General features: G+C 38.5%; 1 protein-coding gene across 1 annotated transcript in view; it reads right to left on the bottom strand.

Annotated features, from left to right (window-relative positions):
• LOC117302664 (uncharacterized protein C12orf56 homolog) overlaps window positions 1-15,768 on the bottom strand; it is a 41,651-nt gene that overhangs the window by 23,509 nt on the left and 2,374 nt on the right. The window contains exons 2-3 of the mRNA XM_033786650.1: window positions 6,454-7,437; window positions 2,115-2,197 (exon numbers count right to left, since the gene is read on the bottom strand). Coding sequence (XP_033642541.1) covers window positions 2,115-2,197; window positions 6,454-7,437 — 1,067 coding nt within the window. The remainder of the gene's footprint in view (window positions 1-2,114; window positions 2,198-6,453; window positions 7,438-15,768) is intronic.

Here is a 15,768-nt window from a genome sequence, read left to right as displayed (position 1 = left end):
CCTCCGAAATAAGGGTCCAGAATGCCCCGCATGTAAAAAAAATCTTGGGAAGAACACTAACTTTATACCAATGTGTGACGTCACTATATAAACTACTAAGGTATCGTTTCCAGGCGAGACAAGAAACAAAATGTTGTTTTTGGTTAGACATAATTGTGCCAAAAATATCACAGTCAGGTCTGAAAATTATGCCTGAAATTATGTTTTCACTAGAATATAAGATGCTCCTAATGAGTTTTTGTCTAACATTGTCTACATGTAGCTCTCCTTGGTTAATTTAAAGCAATCGCACAACATTGGTAAACAGTATTGTCCAAAGGCCCACACTTTGTGTATCACAACATATAAAATAACAAACCTGTGAAAATTTAGGCTCAATCGGCCATCGGAGTCGGGAGAAAATAACGGGAAAACCCAGCCTTGTTTCCGCACGTTTCGCCTTGTCATGACATGTGTTTAAAATAAATCTGTTATTCTCGATATCGAGAATTGATAATTGTTTTAATGTTTTCTCAAAAATAAAAAGCATTTCATGGAGTAATAATTCAAGGGAAGTCTTTCACCATTACCTTCTGTAAACCCTGTAAGTTATTTGTAAATATGTGAACTTTAAATTTGTTTTTCTGTCCAGAAAGTGTCCAATGGCTTTAACGAACTCTCATTCTTATTCGTATTCTTTATTTGGACGATCACAAGCAGTCAGTAAGTAAAATGAATATATACAAATAAATAAAAATAAAAAAAATCGATAAAAAGCACAACAAAACAAAGGCAAAAGAAATTTACAAAACAATCGTAATATGATGGCAAGGCAAGGATCAACAAAAGTATAATTAAAAACTGTAGCTCGAAAGCCTGTTAATCCAGTCAATTCAAACACAAATATGAATTTTCCTCATATTAGTGCCCCTTACCAAAGGAAAAATGCTGTGACTCCTCAAGAACGAAATCCGAAGCCTGCCAACCCTATTTGTTTTCCAGCATGATGCATGAAACCAAATTTTGTTTTCAGTTGGCCCTAACTGTGCCAAAAATATTACAAGCTCATCAGGTCTGAAAAATAAGCCTGAAATTGTGGTTTCACTGGAACAAAAGATGCTCCTAATGATGTATGTCTATCACTCCTTGCTTGCAATTCTCATTTTTCATTTAACTAATTTCATCAGTTTCATCAATTTCATTTTTCAACCACCCCTCCCCCAGAAAAAAAGGGAAAAGGTAGCAAAATCTCAATGAAATAAAAACCACAAAGAAAAGTGACTGGGAAAAACTAAAATAATTTGGGGTTGGAAAAAAGAAGTATAGACTAGATATAAAGCGTCCTTCATAAAATGTTGAAACAAAATACAAGTCTCTAGTGCACTTTTAGTCATAATTCAAAAACAGTCGGTTATTTGTCACATTTCTAATAAAGTATGTACATTTTATAGCAGAGAAATTTCAGTTTATTTATGAATGATGATGATATTGAATAACAGCGGCAATTTGACCTTTTGAGTGGTGCAAAAAATCCTCTTGGAATGTACATGAACAGACCCATTTTTTTGTTATGTTTGATGACGTCATGTTTCAACTTTCACTCTGAATAACTTTGACACAATTTTCTTGTGAGGTATACAGATATTTACTTTTTTCTTACTTTATTGAGGACTCAATCTATTGAAAAATGAGTTCATCACAAAACTCAGTCTTTAAATCTGGGAGCCCCTCTCTTAAAACTTTCAGGGAACATTAGGCTACAGAATTGGTTTTTGCTAGCAAAACAAAACCAGTTGCTGGCAGTTAAGCACTTTCTGACAAACCAGTAAAAGTTTGAGATCGATCAGCCATCTGGGTCATGAGAAAATGGTGAAAAACCAATAACACTTATTGCATGACATCGATTAAAAAAATTAATAAAAAAATGCTCACTGAGCGATAAACTCCAAATGAGATAAAATATGACATTTCGAACAGAAATATTCCAAGGGACCTTTTTCTACTTTCATCATCATTAGACCGTGTAAGTTTGATGTAAATCTGTGATCTAAGACAAGTTTTTTCTCACCAATTCTGTAATATTCCTTTTTAAAGGATTATTAAAATAATTCTACGAAAACAGACAAGATACAAACCTTGAGGGTAAGCGTTGCTTGCTGCTACTCTTGCCAGTACCCATACGGCTGGCCACCTTGGGGTCCTTCAGTAAAGTTGATCGCTGTCAAAGATAAGCAGAAGGATTTTACTTTCTTAAACTACTAAATTTACAATCTCAAAATCAACTTCTTAAAGAAAGGCAAACATGAAATCAGCCCCCACCCATTTTGAAAGTCAACTGTTTTGGGAGGGTTTTGGGGTGTGTTTTTTTGGTATCAAAGTGATAACATTTTAATGCTCTCTAATTAATCATAAAATTACATTGAAAATAAATTTCAAAAAAAGGTATCAGTTCAATTGTTAAAACAATAGACCGATCCATTAGGCTCCGCCCACGACGCACGTGTGAGCAAGAACACAGGGGGCTCTGCAATGCCTTTCTGCACAACTCTGCCGCGAGTGCCAAGCATACAGGCACGCATGTCGGACCTTTTGTCGGACCTTCGTTGCGTTGTGATTGGTCCATATGCAATGTCGCGGAGCTTAATGGATCGTTCTATTGAACTGGTTACAGTAGGCTAATGCGGCATATTTTTGGATATTAATGTCTGTGGTGGTAATGTGTTCCAGTCTTTAATAACCGTTTTGGGCATGAATGAATCTACCCCTGGAAGTGATACAAATAATGTTTGAGAGCGCCCTCACACGGTAAAAAATACGACAAATTACAAAATTCAACATTCAAAATACTTTAAATTTCTTTAAGATTTCCCACTGGATCACTAGCCTGACTTTGTCCAGAATCTAGACAGATCTTTGTTCATGAATGTTAGCATACAGCTAATAACATCACAATCAAGCTAGTATGGCCTGCAGGTCTAGCACTGTCCAAACATTGCATAAAAAAACTGGGAGAAGAATGATATTAAATTACACTAATCATCTGCAGGGTGGATGTTGCCGACAGCCACAAGGAAGAGAAAAACACTTTTTTTTTTTATACTATGATCCCCATGGGATTTGCAGGGCTGTAGTGTGTATGAGGATTGATATTTCGTTAATCAACAAAAAACCTACAATATTTCAGTAAACCAATAATAATAGTTAGACTGATGATCATATGGTTTTCAAAAACTCATCTCAAAATTAAAATAGAGAAAGAAATATAATTTTTCTGCAAAAATAAACAACCGTCATTTAAAATTATGTGTTAAGGACCTGAGCCCACATCGTGGTTTTGCTTTTATCAAATTTTGCGCTTGCAATCTTTTGCAAAATGTCTGCACTGGCTGGGATCAAAGTCTGCTACTTAGTCATTCCCTGCATGTTGGCTAAAAGGTTATTCATAAATACCTCAAACAGTTTCGCTATTCCTATTGGTGGAGAGTGCGTCACGTGGGTGTGTATAAACCTTTGTTTATGACAGGTAAAAAGTGTTAATTCATCGGCGTGACACGCGACCTTGCACCTGTTCTTATAAAACAGTTTCTTCATTCCTATTGGTCGAGAGCAACGGCTGAAACAGTTGTGCCACATCACGCGATACGGGCGACGCGCACAGCATTCCCTTATAAGGAGTTGTTAACCCGAGGGCGGCGGAGGGCTTTACCATTTCATAGCTGGAGGGGTGTTGTGTTGAAAGAAATCATTTAACAATTATAATTTTTGCATTTATTTTACTTTTTGACCAAAAAGTTATGATGTTTTGACCGAAAAGGTATTTATGAATGGGAATCAAAGTGTGTTGAATCGGTTTTCAACTAAGTGGTTTAAACCCGCCGAGGCCTGGTTCTTGATAATTTACCTCGACTTCGTCTCGGTAAAATTATCAAGAACCAGGCCTCGTTGGGATTAAACCACTAGTTGAAAACCTCTTCACCACACATTGATTCCCTTATTTAAAATCAGAAATGAGATTTGGCAAATATGAACATTGCTGGGAAATGGCTTGCTGGCGCCTGCCATGGGTACCTCCTTATTATACGTAAACTCTGAACCTCCCAGATGTAAAATTCAGGTGCATGTCAGAATCAGCGCATCACTAGACTTACAACACTAAAGACTTGGACACTATTTCTTTCTCCAAAAGAGAGACTAATTCTTTAAAGACAAGAAAATTTGAAGACTGAATTTAGTTTTAACCCTGAATTCAGGAAAACAAAAACTGAGAAACAACCCCCCCCCCAAAAAAAAAAACCTAATCATTCTTCACTTAGGATTTTTCACTTTTCATTAATGAATCATTCATGTGCCTGGGGGTTCCATCGGGTGCATATTATAAAGAAAAACCAGGCCCCTTCAAATCAGGGAATGTGACAAATCCAGCTGCCTTTTTGATGTCGGGGTTAGTAAGTTTCACACCTTTCACAGTGATTTCATACATGTACATGTACATGACAAGATTAACTTAGAATACGCTCAAGGGGTCTCGAGGGAGTTAGGATTCTAAGTAATAAATTATTTAAAAAGTGGATTTTCAGAGCTCAGCAACCTAAGCAAATCTGCAGATCGTATCAACACACATCGGTGTATGTGCAACAGAAAAAAATAATATTCTTTTTTTCCCCGATGCAAATTCAGCATCTTTGCTATACTTGCTGCTGACAAATGGGATTCAAGACAAGTACCCGTTCTTTTCCACTTCTTGCCATGCAATAATGTACACCTCAGGACTGGAATTTCATCTTAGAAAGGGCAAGTTCTGGAATTTCATCTTAGAAAGGGCGAGGAAATTTTTTTGTTTTGCAAAGGGCACATTCATTGTAAAATCTGAAAGTCTATGGGACACTTTTAAAGGGGCACCAAGGCCAAGACCAGGGGCATCGCAGGCCATGGCCTCCAGGGCCTCCATGTCATTCCGGGCCTGACACCTGTTAACATTATTTTCAAATTTCCACACGAAAACCCTCCAGTTTGTTTTTGCCAACTACATTATTAGGAAAAAAAAACGTTTTTGTAGCTAGGGACGCCTATCTACATGTACATGTACATGTACTGATGTGTGTTAGCACTGTATACTCAGTACTTTCCCGAGTCCTGTGAACAAATATCACAGGCATGTTACTCGGGTGGGATTCGAACCCACGACCCTTGCAATTCTAGAGCAGTGTCTTACCAACTAGACTACAAACTGCCTCTAGCTACCGGGCAACCTCGGTAGTCTAGTTGGTAAGACACTGCGCTAGAATTGCAAGGGTTTCGGTTTTGAATCCCACCTGAGTAACATGCCTGTGATATTTTTTCACAGGACTCGGGGAAGTACTGAGTATACAGTGCTGACACACATCGGTGTATGGGTAAAAACCAAAATTAATATTCTTTATCCCCGATGCAAATTTATATCTACATGTACTTCAATGCATTATGACGTTCATTTCTTAGACCGAGCCGTTGTCCATTATCAAGGAGATTTTTTAATTTGTTTATCGGCACATGGAACGATTGGTTTATTTTAAGGGAACTTTCTGCAGAATCAGGGGAGAGCAGACAGCTCTGTTATATCAACATGTGCTGCATCTTTCTAGGGAGTTAAAGATGGCTGCCGGAATGCTTTAAAAGTCCCAATGGTGCTTAGTAAAAACAGCTCCTTATTAATGCCTTAATCGTAATTATTATATTTACTAAATGCTTCTTCACCGGCAAGTATTTTTATGCTACTAACATCAACACTTAAAATGAAAGCCTATCCATTTCTTGCACGTAATAATATACATAATGCAAGATTTCTTGCCGTTGCACACACTGCTTTCTGGAGTGCGAGGGAGTGTGTTGTGACAGTGAATTATGAAGTGCTCAGCCATTTTGTTAAACAAAACTAGTGCCGCTGCTGCTAATTGTCCACATCTGATACTCACCAGGCTTTGGATGGTACATTGTATACAATGTACGTACATCAGAATGGTTTCCTATCAAATGTGTGGATCAATTTAGAAACAAACAAACAAAAATACCCCGAAAAACAAGAGAAATCTGCAATCACACACAATATTGTGTAGGTTACATTTTGATTTTACTCTTGATCACAACACTGGAAATAAGAGGAGAGGATGGAAGAAGTAAAGGAGAGAATTTTGTGTAGTGTTTTTCTTTTTTAGTTTTTAGTGCACTGGAATGGACCACACAGAGAAATCAGCTAAAACATGTAGCTAAAAATACATGCCTGAATTGTTGTGATAGTACAAAGGCATGCGGGAACATGCAAGGGGCTTGGCATAATAACTCAGGCCACGGGGGCCAAGGCCATGATCAGTGCTGCCTGCTCTTGGTGCCCCTTCAAAAGTTTACCACTGTCTTTAAGATTTTCCAATGGAAGAGCCCTTTGCAAAATGAAAATGCCCTTGCCCTTTCAAAGATGAAATTTTAGGCATGTGAACTTACCACAATGAAATTGTTCCAGGAGCTTCTAACACGCATCAAGAATGGCGAGGAGATAGTCAGCAAGTAGAGATGCAGCTCCTCTTCTACTTCTTCCATCCTCTCCTCTTGTTCTCCTTCATCTCCAACGCTGCTGCTGTCGCTCTTCGACGAGGAAGAGTCTAGACTCTTAGACTTGAACATCTTTTGCCTCTCCGTGCCATTTCTGCCTTGATCTATGGAGTTGGACCTCCGGGTTGGTTCCGGTCTTTCTGGTTTCGAGGACGGAAACTGGAACGGCTCAGATTTCTTCCGTTCACCAGCATCCGGCGAGGGAAGAGAGCGGTGTGATGTAAGGCTGCTCTTCCTTGAGGAGGTTTGATCGGGTGTTGCTAGAGTTGTTGCAAAGTTTGTGGTCAGAGTGTCTGGAATGTCAATGTTCTGGATTGTGTCGCCAGGATTACCTGGAGGCCTCTTCGGAAGCGGGCGACAGGTATCGACTTTCTTGACTTTGTTGTTGTTGAGTGCCTCTAAGTCCTCATCGTCATCCACGCTACTGCTCTCCTGAGAGCTGCTGCCCACCCTAAGCTTTTTCAGGGCACTTGTAGGCAGCGATAAAGACAGGCGGTCATGCTGCTCCTCGTCATCACTGCCCAACAGGCTGCTCTGACTACGCAAGAAGCAAAGGTCAGACTCGTCAAGACTGCGGTTGAGTCTCAAGCTCACTGCCTTCCCGTTCAAACTGGCCCTACGGTTTCCTTCGTCGGAGACATCACCTGTTTCACCCTTTGGTGAGGTGAGCCGAAGTATCGGTGAGCTGTTACTGCTGCTGCTGTTGCTCTTAACCCTATCCTCATCGCTGCCGGTCTTCTTGTCAGTTTTTCCTGCTCGTCTGTTTAAGAGGTTTAGTCTACTACGAGTTACCGGCACGATGGCTTTATACTTCACACAGATGTGCTGCGAGTTGTCTCGGACTTCTCCACTCAGAAATTCTGGAAATTCGTTCACCTGAAACAAAATCAAGTAAAAGAAAAGTCTGTTAGCCTTCGAGAAAGACTCTGCTAGGGTCGAAACGTCAGGCCATTAACTATTTTTTGCAGCTATTAAATTAGCAAGCATCTTAAAGCACGGACAACATTGGACATTGTCAATGCAACTCAACATGCACTTGAAATAACAAAGTGTAAGCTCAACTGATCATCTGAGTTAGAACAACAAGGAAGTGCTAACACACCTCGTTGTATGGGGAAAAAACAAAATTAATATTCTTTATCCCGATGCGTATTTAACATCTATTAGAAGAACAATAATATAAAAACTTGTCACCGGTTTCACTGTAAACTCAAGATTCTGGACTTGGGAGATTAAAACCAATTAGTGTACTGATTTCTAAAAAAATATTGCATTTCAGACAAGAATGACAATCTTATAATGATTAGCATTTAGCAACAGTATTTCTTTACCATTTTCTATTTTGTTATAAACGAGAGATTTGCAAAGTTTAAACATTTACAGACATGCATTCAACGTTTTACAGCAAAACCCTAATTAATGTTTGTCATCAAGGGACACAAGAGAAATCCTGGGTCTCCTTACGCTCTTCATGCTGGATTTATTCAATCTTCGATTACATTTTTTTTTCCCGAGGACCTTTGGACTGCAGTAGAGATGACAATGTCCAGCACTGCAGAGACAAACTCTCGCTGTGCATTCTTAAATAGTCAATCTTAAGCAAATACAGCCCCCCATACTGTACCGACACGCACTGTGTGTATAGTATATTTGTCTTTACTTTACTAGAAATTTTTAACAGTAACTTGTGTATTTTTCTTCACAATAGATGCTTAAGATATCGGGGCATTTCATTTAATAAATGACTGAAATGACACCCCTCTGTATCTTTGGTCCACAATGTGTTCACTTAAATTATTCATTTAAAACAAAATGGTTTGAATCGATCACAGACTAAGTACATCATATACATGGCTAGCTTTATACACGTAATTGATGTTTATAAGTCCATCAGGGGGAAAGAATATAATATTATGACCTGTAGAGTTAACCCTAGAAAAGGGCTATCATGGGGATATTGACCCCTGAAATAGTTAAAGGAACATTACAGAATTGGTTTTGCTATCAAAAAAGATGCTGGCAGTGTAAGCACTTTATGTAATCCACCATATACATAAACTGACAAACCTGGAGAAATTTGAGATCGATCGCCCATCTGGGTCACGAGAGAACAGTGAAAAACCGATTTTTTGCATAGCATCGATGCCAAAACAAAAATTAATAAAACGCTCCCTGAGCGATAAACTCCGAACGCGAAGTTAGATGATTTATTTCTCATCAAATATGAAATTTCAGACAGAAATATTTCAAGGGATGTTTTCTACTATCATCATCATTAGACCGTGTAAGTTTTATGTAAATCTGTGATATTCACGATTTTTGTTCTTACCAATTCTGTAACGTTCCTTTAACTGAAATGAACCAAATTTCACCTATACACCTTTACAGTGTAAATAAAATGGACGTAAATTGCTCTTTCAATCCGACAATAGCTTTCATTTTATTAATATTTTAAATATCCAATGTACAGCCGTCGATTTCACAAAGAGTTAGGACTCGTCTTATCTCGAGTTAGGACGAGTAACTCGTCCCAACTTAGGATTAATCTTAAGGTCTGCATGCTACAGTGTAGGGTTGGGACTCGTCCTTAGTCTTAAGTTAGGAACAGTTTTGTGAAATCGACAGCTGGTCACTTTCCTTGTTGTATCGTAACACTTGGGTGTGATCCTTGGATATTTATGGCAGTTAAAGGGTAGAATGACATTTTTTTTTAAGTATGAACATGATGGTGCAGATATTATACAATACATATAGGCCTATATAATATTAACATGAGAAAAATCTACAGTTTTTTAGATTTCCCCATAATTGTGCTTTTTTTTGCACGAGATTTTCTTTCAGCCAGTTACTTTAAAATACTGTACTGTACTTTGGTACAGTGTTGGTTGTGCATGGTTTCCGCCGTAGGGAAATATGAAAATAAACATTCGTTGGATCTGTCATCTAAAATCCTTTCCTGACTGGGTGTACTTGAGCTTGTCACAGTGCATAGTACATAGAAAATGTATACATGATTCATGAATTTTAAAGATAAGAGTTCATTCCAAGACTCACACTGCTTTTTTCGCCATTGCATTTTGTTGTACTGTGGAAATGACCTCAAAAAAGAATTGTGTAATTTTGATCCGGAAATGGTATTGGAAGTAAGCATCCTACGAAATTATTTTGTCTGAAATAATCAAAAGTTTTGAAATGTCATTTAGAAATAAAATTTTTTTTTTTTTAAATGAACCAAGAAACGATTTGCGCATGATCATTTTTGAGACTTCTGAGGGCTGGGGTCCATTTCCGAATGACTCCTGAATACGCTGTCACCTTGCTAAAAGTGGAAATCCTATGACAGTGCTTGCTGCTTTTCTTAGCAAAGTAGGAACAGAAATAGACCACGGTACTTTCACCACTTTTTTAACTGAAACATTCACACTTTACTATTATACTATATCTTTGTTTATAATTTAGCCAACAAATCAGCATTATGTTAACCAAAACTAAACAATGACTCTAGCTTTTTATGACGTTCATACAAATTGATAACTTATCTTACCTTAAATACAAAATGTTCAATTTGCAATATTAGTGCATCAAATTTGCCCTAAAAAAAAGGATAAAATCTGAACAAGGTGTAACTGTATACTTTATTAAATTATGAGAAAGGTCTTTTCACATTGAACAGTTTTCTGTAGCTTCATACTTATCAAACCTTTGCAGCACACAGATTCATATAGCATGTAGATTAGTACAAATATTAATATAAAACTTCCTCAATATTGCGTCATTAATAGAAATATTTTCAAGTTTCCCTTTGCCAGTCTGACTGATCAAACAGAGTCCAAATTTCGGGGAAATCGTTGGAGATGCGATATACAGGGGTGTTCATAATCACCTTAACAGTTTCCTTTTCTAAAATGGCTCCACACCACTTCACAAAAGGCCTGACTAGAGAGGCTTTTGTCCACGGTTCTTCCTCAATGAATACAGAGAGTTGAGTGTATTCAGGTAAGGACAATGGCTACCATGTCACTGAGCAAAACATTGTGTCTCATAATATTGATCAGGTCTGCTATGGTGAAAGTACCTTGGTATATTTTAGTACCTGTCTGTATATTCAGCACTGCCTGCTGTGCTTTTCTTGGGGTTCTCAGAGGGATTGTTCAATCATACCTTAATGGACTGTTGGGCATTCTGGACCCATGTTTTTGAAGTTTGGTAAAATAATTCTGAATTGATACGAGGTCCAAGAAATGTTTTCAACTTGGTATTCAAACCTTGGTTTTAAAGGCAGTGGACACTATTGGTAATTACTCAAGATATTTATCAGCATAAAACCTTTCTTGGTGACGATTAATGGGGAGAGACATAAAAAAATGTGAGAAACCGCTCCCTCTGAAGTGCCATAGTTTTCGAGAAAGAAGTAATTTTCCACGAATTTGATTTCAAGACCTCAAGTTTAAAACTTGAGGTCTCGAAATCAACCATCTAAACGCACACAACTTCGTTTGACAAGGGTGTTTTTTCTTTCATTACTATCTCGCAAGTTCGATGACCGACTGAGCTCAAATTTTCACAGGTTTGTAATTTTGTGCATATGTTGAGATACACCAACTGTGAAGGCTAGTCTTTGACAATATTACCAATAGTGTCCACTGCCTTTAAATGCAATTACAATATATGTTGGGACACACTGAGTAAGGACTGATCTTTGACAATTACCAACGTGTCCAATGCCTTTAAGAATTAATTTGTAAATTTAAAACCAATTTTTTTGTTTTTGTTATTATAATAACTACCGTAATCAAGTGTGATGTATCTTTAATGTCGTGCATGCCATTAGATGTGGCAACTAACACCAACATGTCTTCAGGGGTTAATTTCATGAGAACGTCTAATGAGATTTCACAGGGTAAATGTGAACTGATCAAATTAATCAATCACAACGAGCCAAACACTCAGTGATCATCAATTAAAATGCAAATTACGGCACCAGCTGCAAGATAGAGCTCTCTTGTGATCTATGCTGACCTGTCAATCATTCAATAAGCTCAGTAAGTAAAGAAATTTAGTCAAAAATGCACAGAGCAAGTTTCAAGGACACGATCGGCTGAGTGTGAAAATAGCTGGAAAATGGCTTGCAGTCTCAGGGTACCCTATTCAAGACACAGAACCTCCTTAGGCCCACATTCATAGAGCAGTTTAAGCTGAAAATACTGCTTAAAAACCTGCTTAGTAATTAATTGAGCATGATACATGTACTGGTCACAAATTGTACGTGACATGTTTCAGTGGCTGGTAACCTTAGTGCCATGTTTTAGTGGCCGGTAGTGCAGCTAATTTTGATTCTTTAAGCTAAAGTAGTAGTCCCAGCCAATTTTCTATACCTTCCGCCTGGGTAATAGTTAAAAACAGGACAGTTCTTTTCCAGAACTGAGAAGTCTCTCAAACCTCTGATAAATCTTCTCCGCGGCAGTAGAATAAAGAAAGACAGTTCTCGAAGAACAAACTCTACCTGGCAGGTAGATGGTGTTACCACAAACCAAATATATAATCTTATTCTGGTTAGCAAAGTTTTGATATTCTCAGCTAAAGTTTGTGCTTGCTCTTTGAAGTTGGGCCTAGCAGATGAACATGATATACAGTTCAGGTAACAAGTAGACTTTGTGCAACACAAGCCTTCAAGACTACAGGGCTCAATTTCATAGCGCTGCTTAGCGGCCGATTTTGTGCTTACTGTGCAATTTCAATTTCATAGCGCTGCTAACCGTAAGCACACGAAAAGGCATGCTAACCTTCCGGTGCTTACCGCACGAAAATAAATGACGCAACAATGCAAATCCACGGTTAACACGCAATATGGTCGACCAATTTTTCTGCTAACCTGTAAAATAGGCCAAGGCTTAAGCAAATTTTTCTGCTACAGTAAGCACGCAAATTTGCTTGTACCGTTAAGCTGCGCAATGAAACTGGGCCCAGGTTTGGACACATTCTCCCTTTTATTGATGTGTTTAACTTGCTTCCCAAAAACTGGAAAAACTCAATGAGAGTTTCTTGAAATCAGGGAAAATCCTGATTTAGTCTGGAGTTTGAGCACACATTGAGTATAACTGCAATGAAAGTACAGTGCTGTGTAAAAAGCAGACTCTGAGCCATATAAAAACAGCAATGGTTAAACAGCAATGGGTGTGAAAGAGCATTCATAAATACCTCAGACAGTTTCGCTATTCCTATTGGTGGAGAGCGTGTCACGTAAGCTTGGGCGATACCACAATATTATCGAATATCGTAACACTAATTTGGAAACAATTTCGATATCGGATCGATTTGGTTTTAATCAAAATATCAATATATTGCAATATCGATTAAGTATCGCGATGTATTTTCTAGCCGAGACATCTTGCACCCAATAGGTTTGGAGTAAAACCAGAAAAATAGGTCATTAGAACACCTCTCTTATGCTATGACTGTCTCTTCTACAACTTTCACTGGGAGTTTGAAGACTGATGATTTCAAATTTAATTAATCGCGATTATATCGAATATCGCGATATATTGTAAACGATATCACCCAAGCTTAGCGTCGCGTTGGTGTGTTCAAACGGTTGATAATGACCAGCTGGACTCTGTTTATAACCTGTTAGTCTTAGTGTAAGACGTTTCTTGTTACGGGCGATGCGGGCGCTGTTGGTGAGTTGGCCGCACTGTGTGTGAAAGGAAAACGAGAGCGTCTTGCACCAAGACTATACGCCGCACGAACGAATCCGAAAACTGTCGGAAATAGGCGTCTCAGTCGTAACAGTGCAACACACAGACGTACAGAGCTCAAGCACGTCGAAAACGGATACATTTTACACAATTTCTTACTCTATCACGCCTTTTAACCAAAAAGGCATTTATGAATGGGAATAAAAGAGTAGTGACTCGTTCTTAAACGGCCATTTAAAACCTTGCAGGGTCGTTGCCGTGCGATAACGGCTCGGGCCTTTATCACAAGGCAATGACCCTGCCTGTTTTAAACGGCAGGTTAAAGAACTCGTCGCTACCCTTTTATTCCCTTATTATGGGTGTAGTCAGCTTCTACAGACAAAGTATCCACATTTACACCTTGGATGTTAAATTAACACTTATTTCTGCAAAAACAATCGCGTATTTTAAAACCCTTTTTGAATCCCCAGTCCTTTTATTTTCTTAGTACACAGTGTACTGTTGATGGTTACCAACAGATAACACTGTGAGCACACACACACTCCACTGGGATGTTCACACAGCCACACAAAGCAATACTCTTTTCCACATTCCACAAGTCAACACCAGTGTGCTAAGCGTATTGGTGAACAGGACAAACAGCTACTTCATTACTATACACTGGGGCAAACTCATCCAGCGTCAATGTTTGCACTGCTTTGGTCTGGGGACCGGGGGATTCAGAATCATAATATGACGGATTCAAATGAAGAATTGTCTACAAAATAAGTGCACATATTAGAAAAGAGTAAAAAGTTTATGCTAAAAATGTTTTTACAAGTGCATACAATTGAGTAAGGGGGTCGGGGAGAAATTTTCCACACAGATTGAGAGTTCTCAACCCACCTCCCGAGCAGAGCCTTCTACACTGATCAACAGTAACTGTGTTGATGGTTGAAATGAGGTAGTATGAAAAGGTCTGTCCAGATAAGATGGATCAGACCCGTGTCCAACCCTGAGTTTTGTTGTTGTGTGAAAAGACCTCAGTGGACTCTTTTACGCAGCGTTCAGCATAGAGTACTTCGTAAATAAATGATTCAGTCAAGCCTTGACAATCAATACGGTAGAGTTGAGTTTGCAATTTACCAGTGTGCCATTGGGAATACATTATGACCCACGCCACAGCCATGCCTACATAATGTTGCTTAAATTCAAGATTATCCGTTCTTAAGGAATTCACATTGTACCAACAATCCAATGTCGTTCTTACTCTGCCAATGTACAAGGTGACAAACCCAATCCAATAACACATGCAACTTATCTTATGTCACAGGTTTTCAATGACTAATTTTGTTGTGTCTGTTTTTCTTTGTGTTGTGTTTTGTTTTTGGTTTTACTGCGCCTTGAACACCCAGCAGGGTGGATATGTGCGCATTACAAGTGTTATTATTATTATTTATGCAGGGGCATGTGGCAGTTTTAATGTAGTTGGCTCCCATTGAACCACGATGTGGACAGTTATTAACAGTTTGACCAACCACAACAATAGGGCAATTTAAGTCATTAAAGACTCTGGACACTATTGGTAATTGTCAAAGACCAGTCTTCTCACTTGGTGTATCTCAACACATGCATAAAATAACAAACCTGTGAAAATTTGAGCTCAATCGGTCATCAAAGTTGCGAGATAATAATAAAAGAAGAAAACACCCTTGCCACACGAAGTTGTGTGTGTTTAGATGGTTGATTTCGAGGCCTCAAGTTCTAAATCTGAGGTCTCTCAATCAAATTCGTGGAAAATTACTTCTTTCTCGAAAACTATGGCACTTCAGAGGGTGCCATTTCTCACAATGTTTTATACCATCAACCTCTCCCCATTACTTGTCACCAAGAAAGGTTTTATGCTAATAATTATTTTGAGTAATTACCAATAGTGTCCACTGCCTTTAAGCTCTAAATAAAATGCAATCTACACAGTGCAATGCTTATGCTGATGGCAACACCACATTACACAGCCTGCATGGGATACACAAAATGAATACTGCAACAGGCTTTCACTATTGTGTCACAATACACCAGTAGCAGTACAGGTTCCGGTTTGCTGCTGTCTCCATGGTAACAGTACACAAGCAATGTACAGTCTTTTATTGACTGCTTCATGCATGGTTAGACACAGGGCCAGTAATACACACATTCCCTGCATGGCGTGGTGCAGTGTATTTGTGTGCGCGCCTAGAAATGGGGCATTGGAGTTCAATTTTACCAACAACAGTGACCTTTCCATTGTGTTTGATAAACACCAAGGGCACCATGGTAGATTGAGTCAATGGCCCTATGTACACACCTAATCAGGTGGAATATGTTGACAAACACCAGCCTGCTAAATACCCAAATAATAACAAAAAAAACAATCTCTAAATAGTACAGAAAGATGACAGGGAAAACAAAGTGTGCATGATTGTTACATTAAATTACTGTACACATTCAGTGTTCTTACATTTGATTCAGCGTAAATCCATAAATGTGATGATCA

This window comes from Asterias rubens, chromosome 2, assembly GCF_902459465.1.
Source record: "Asterias rubens chromosome 2, eAstRub1.3, whole genome shotgun sequence".
In the NCBI taxonomy this organism is placed as follows: Eukaryota; Metazoa; Echinodermata; class Asteroidea; order Forcipulatida; family Asteriidae; genus Asterias; species Asterias rubens.
This window is presented reverse-complemented; position numbering and strand designations above follow the sequence as displayed.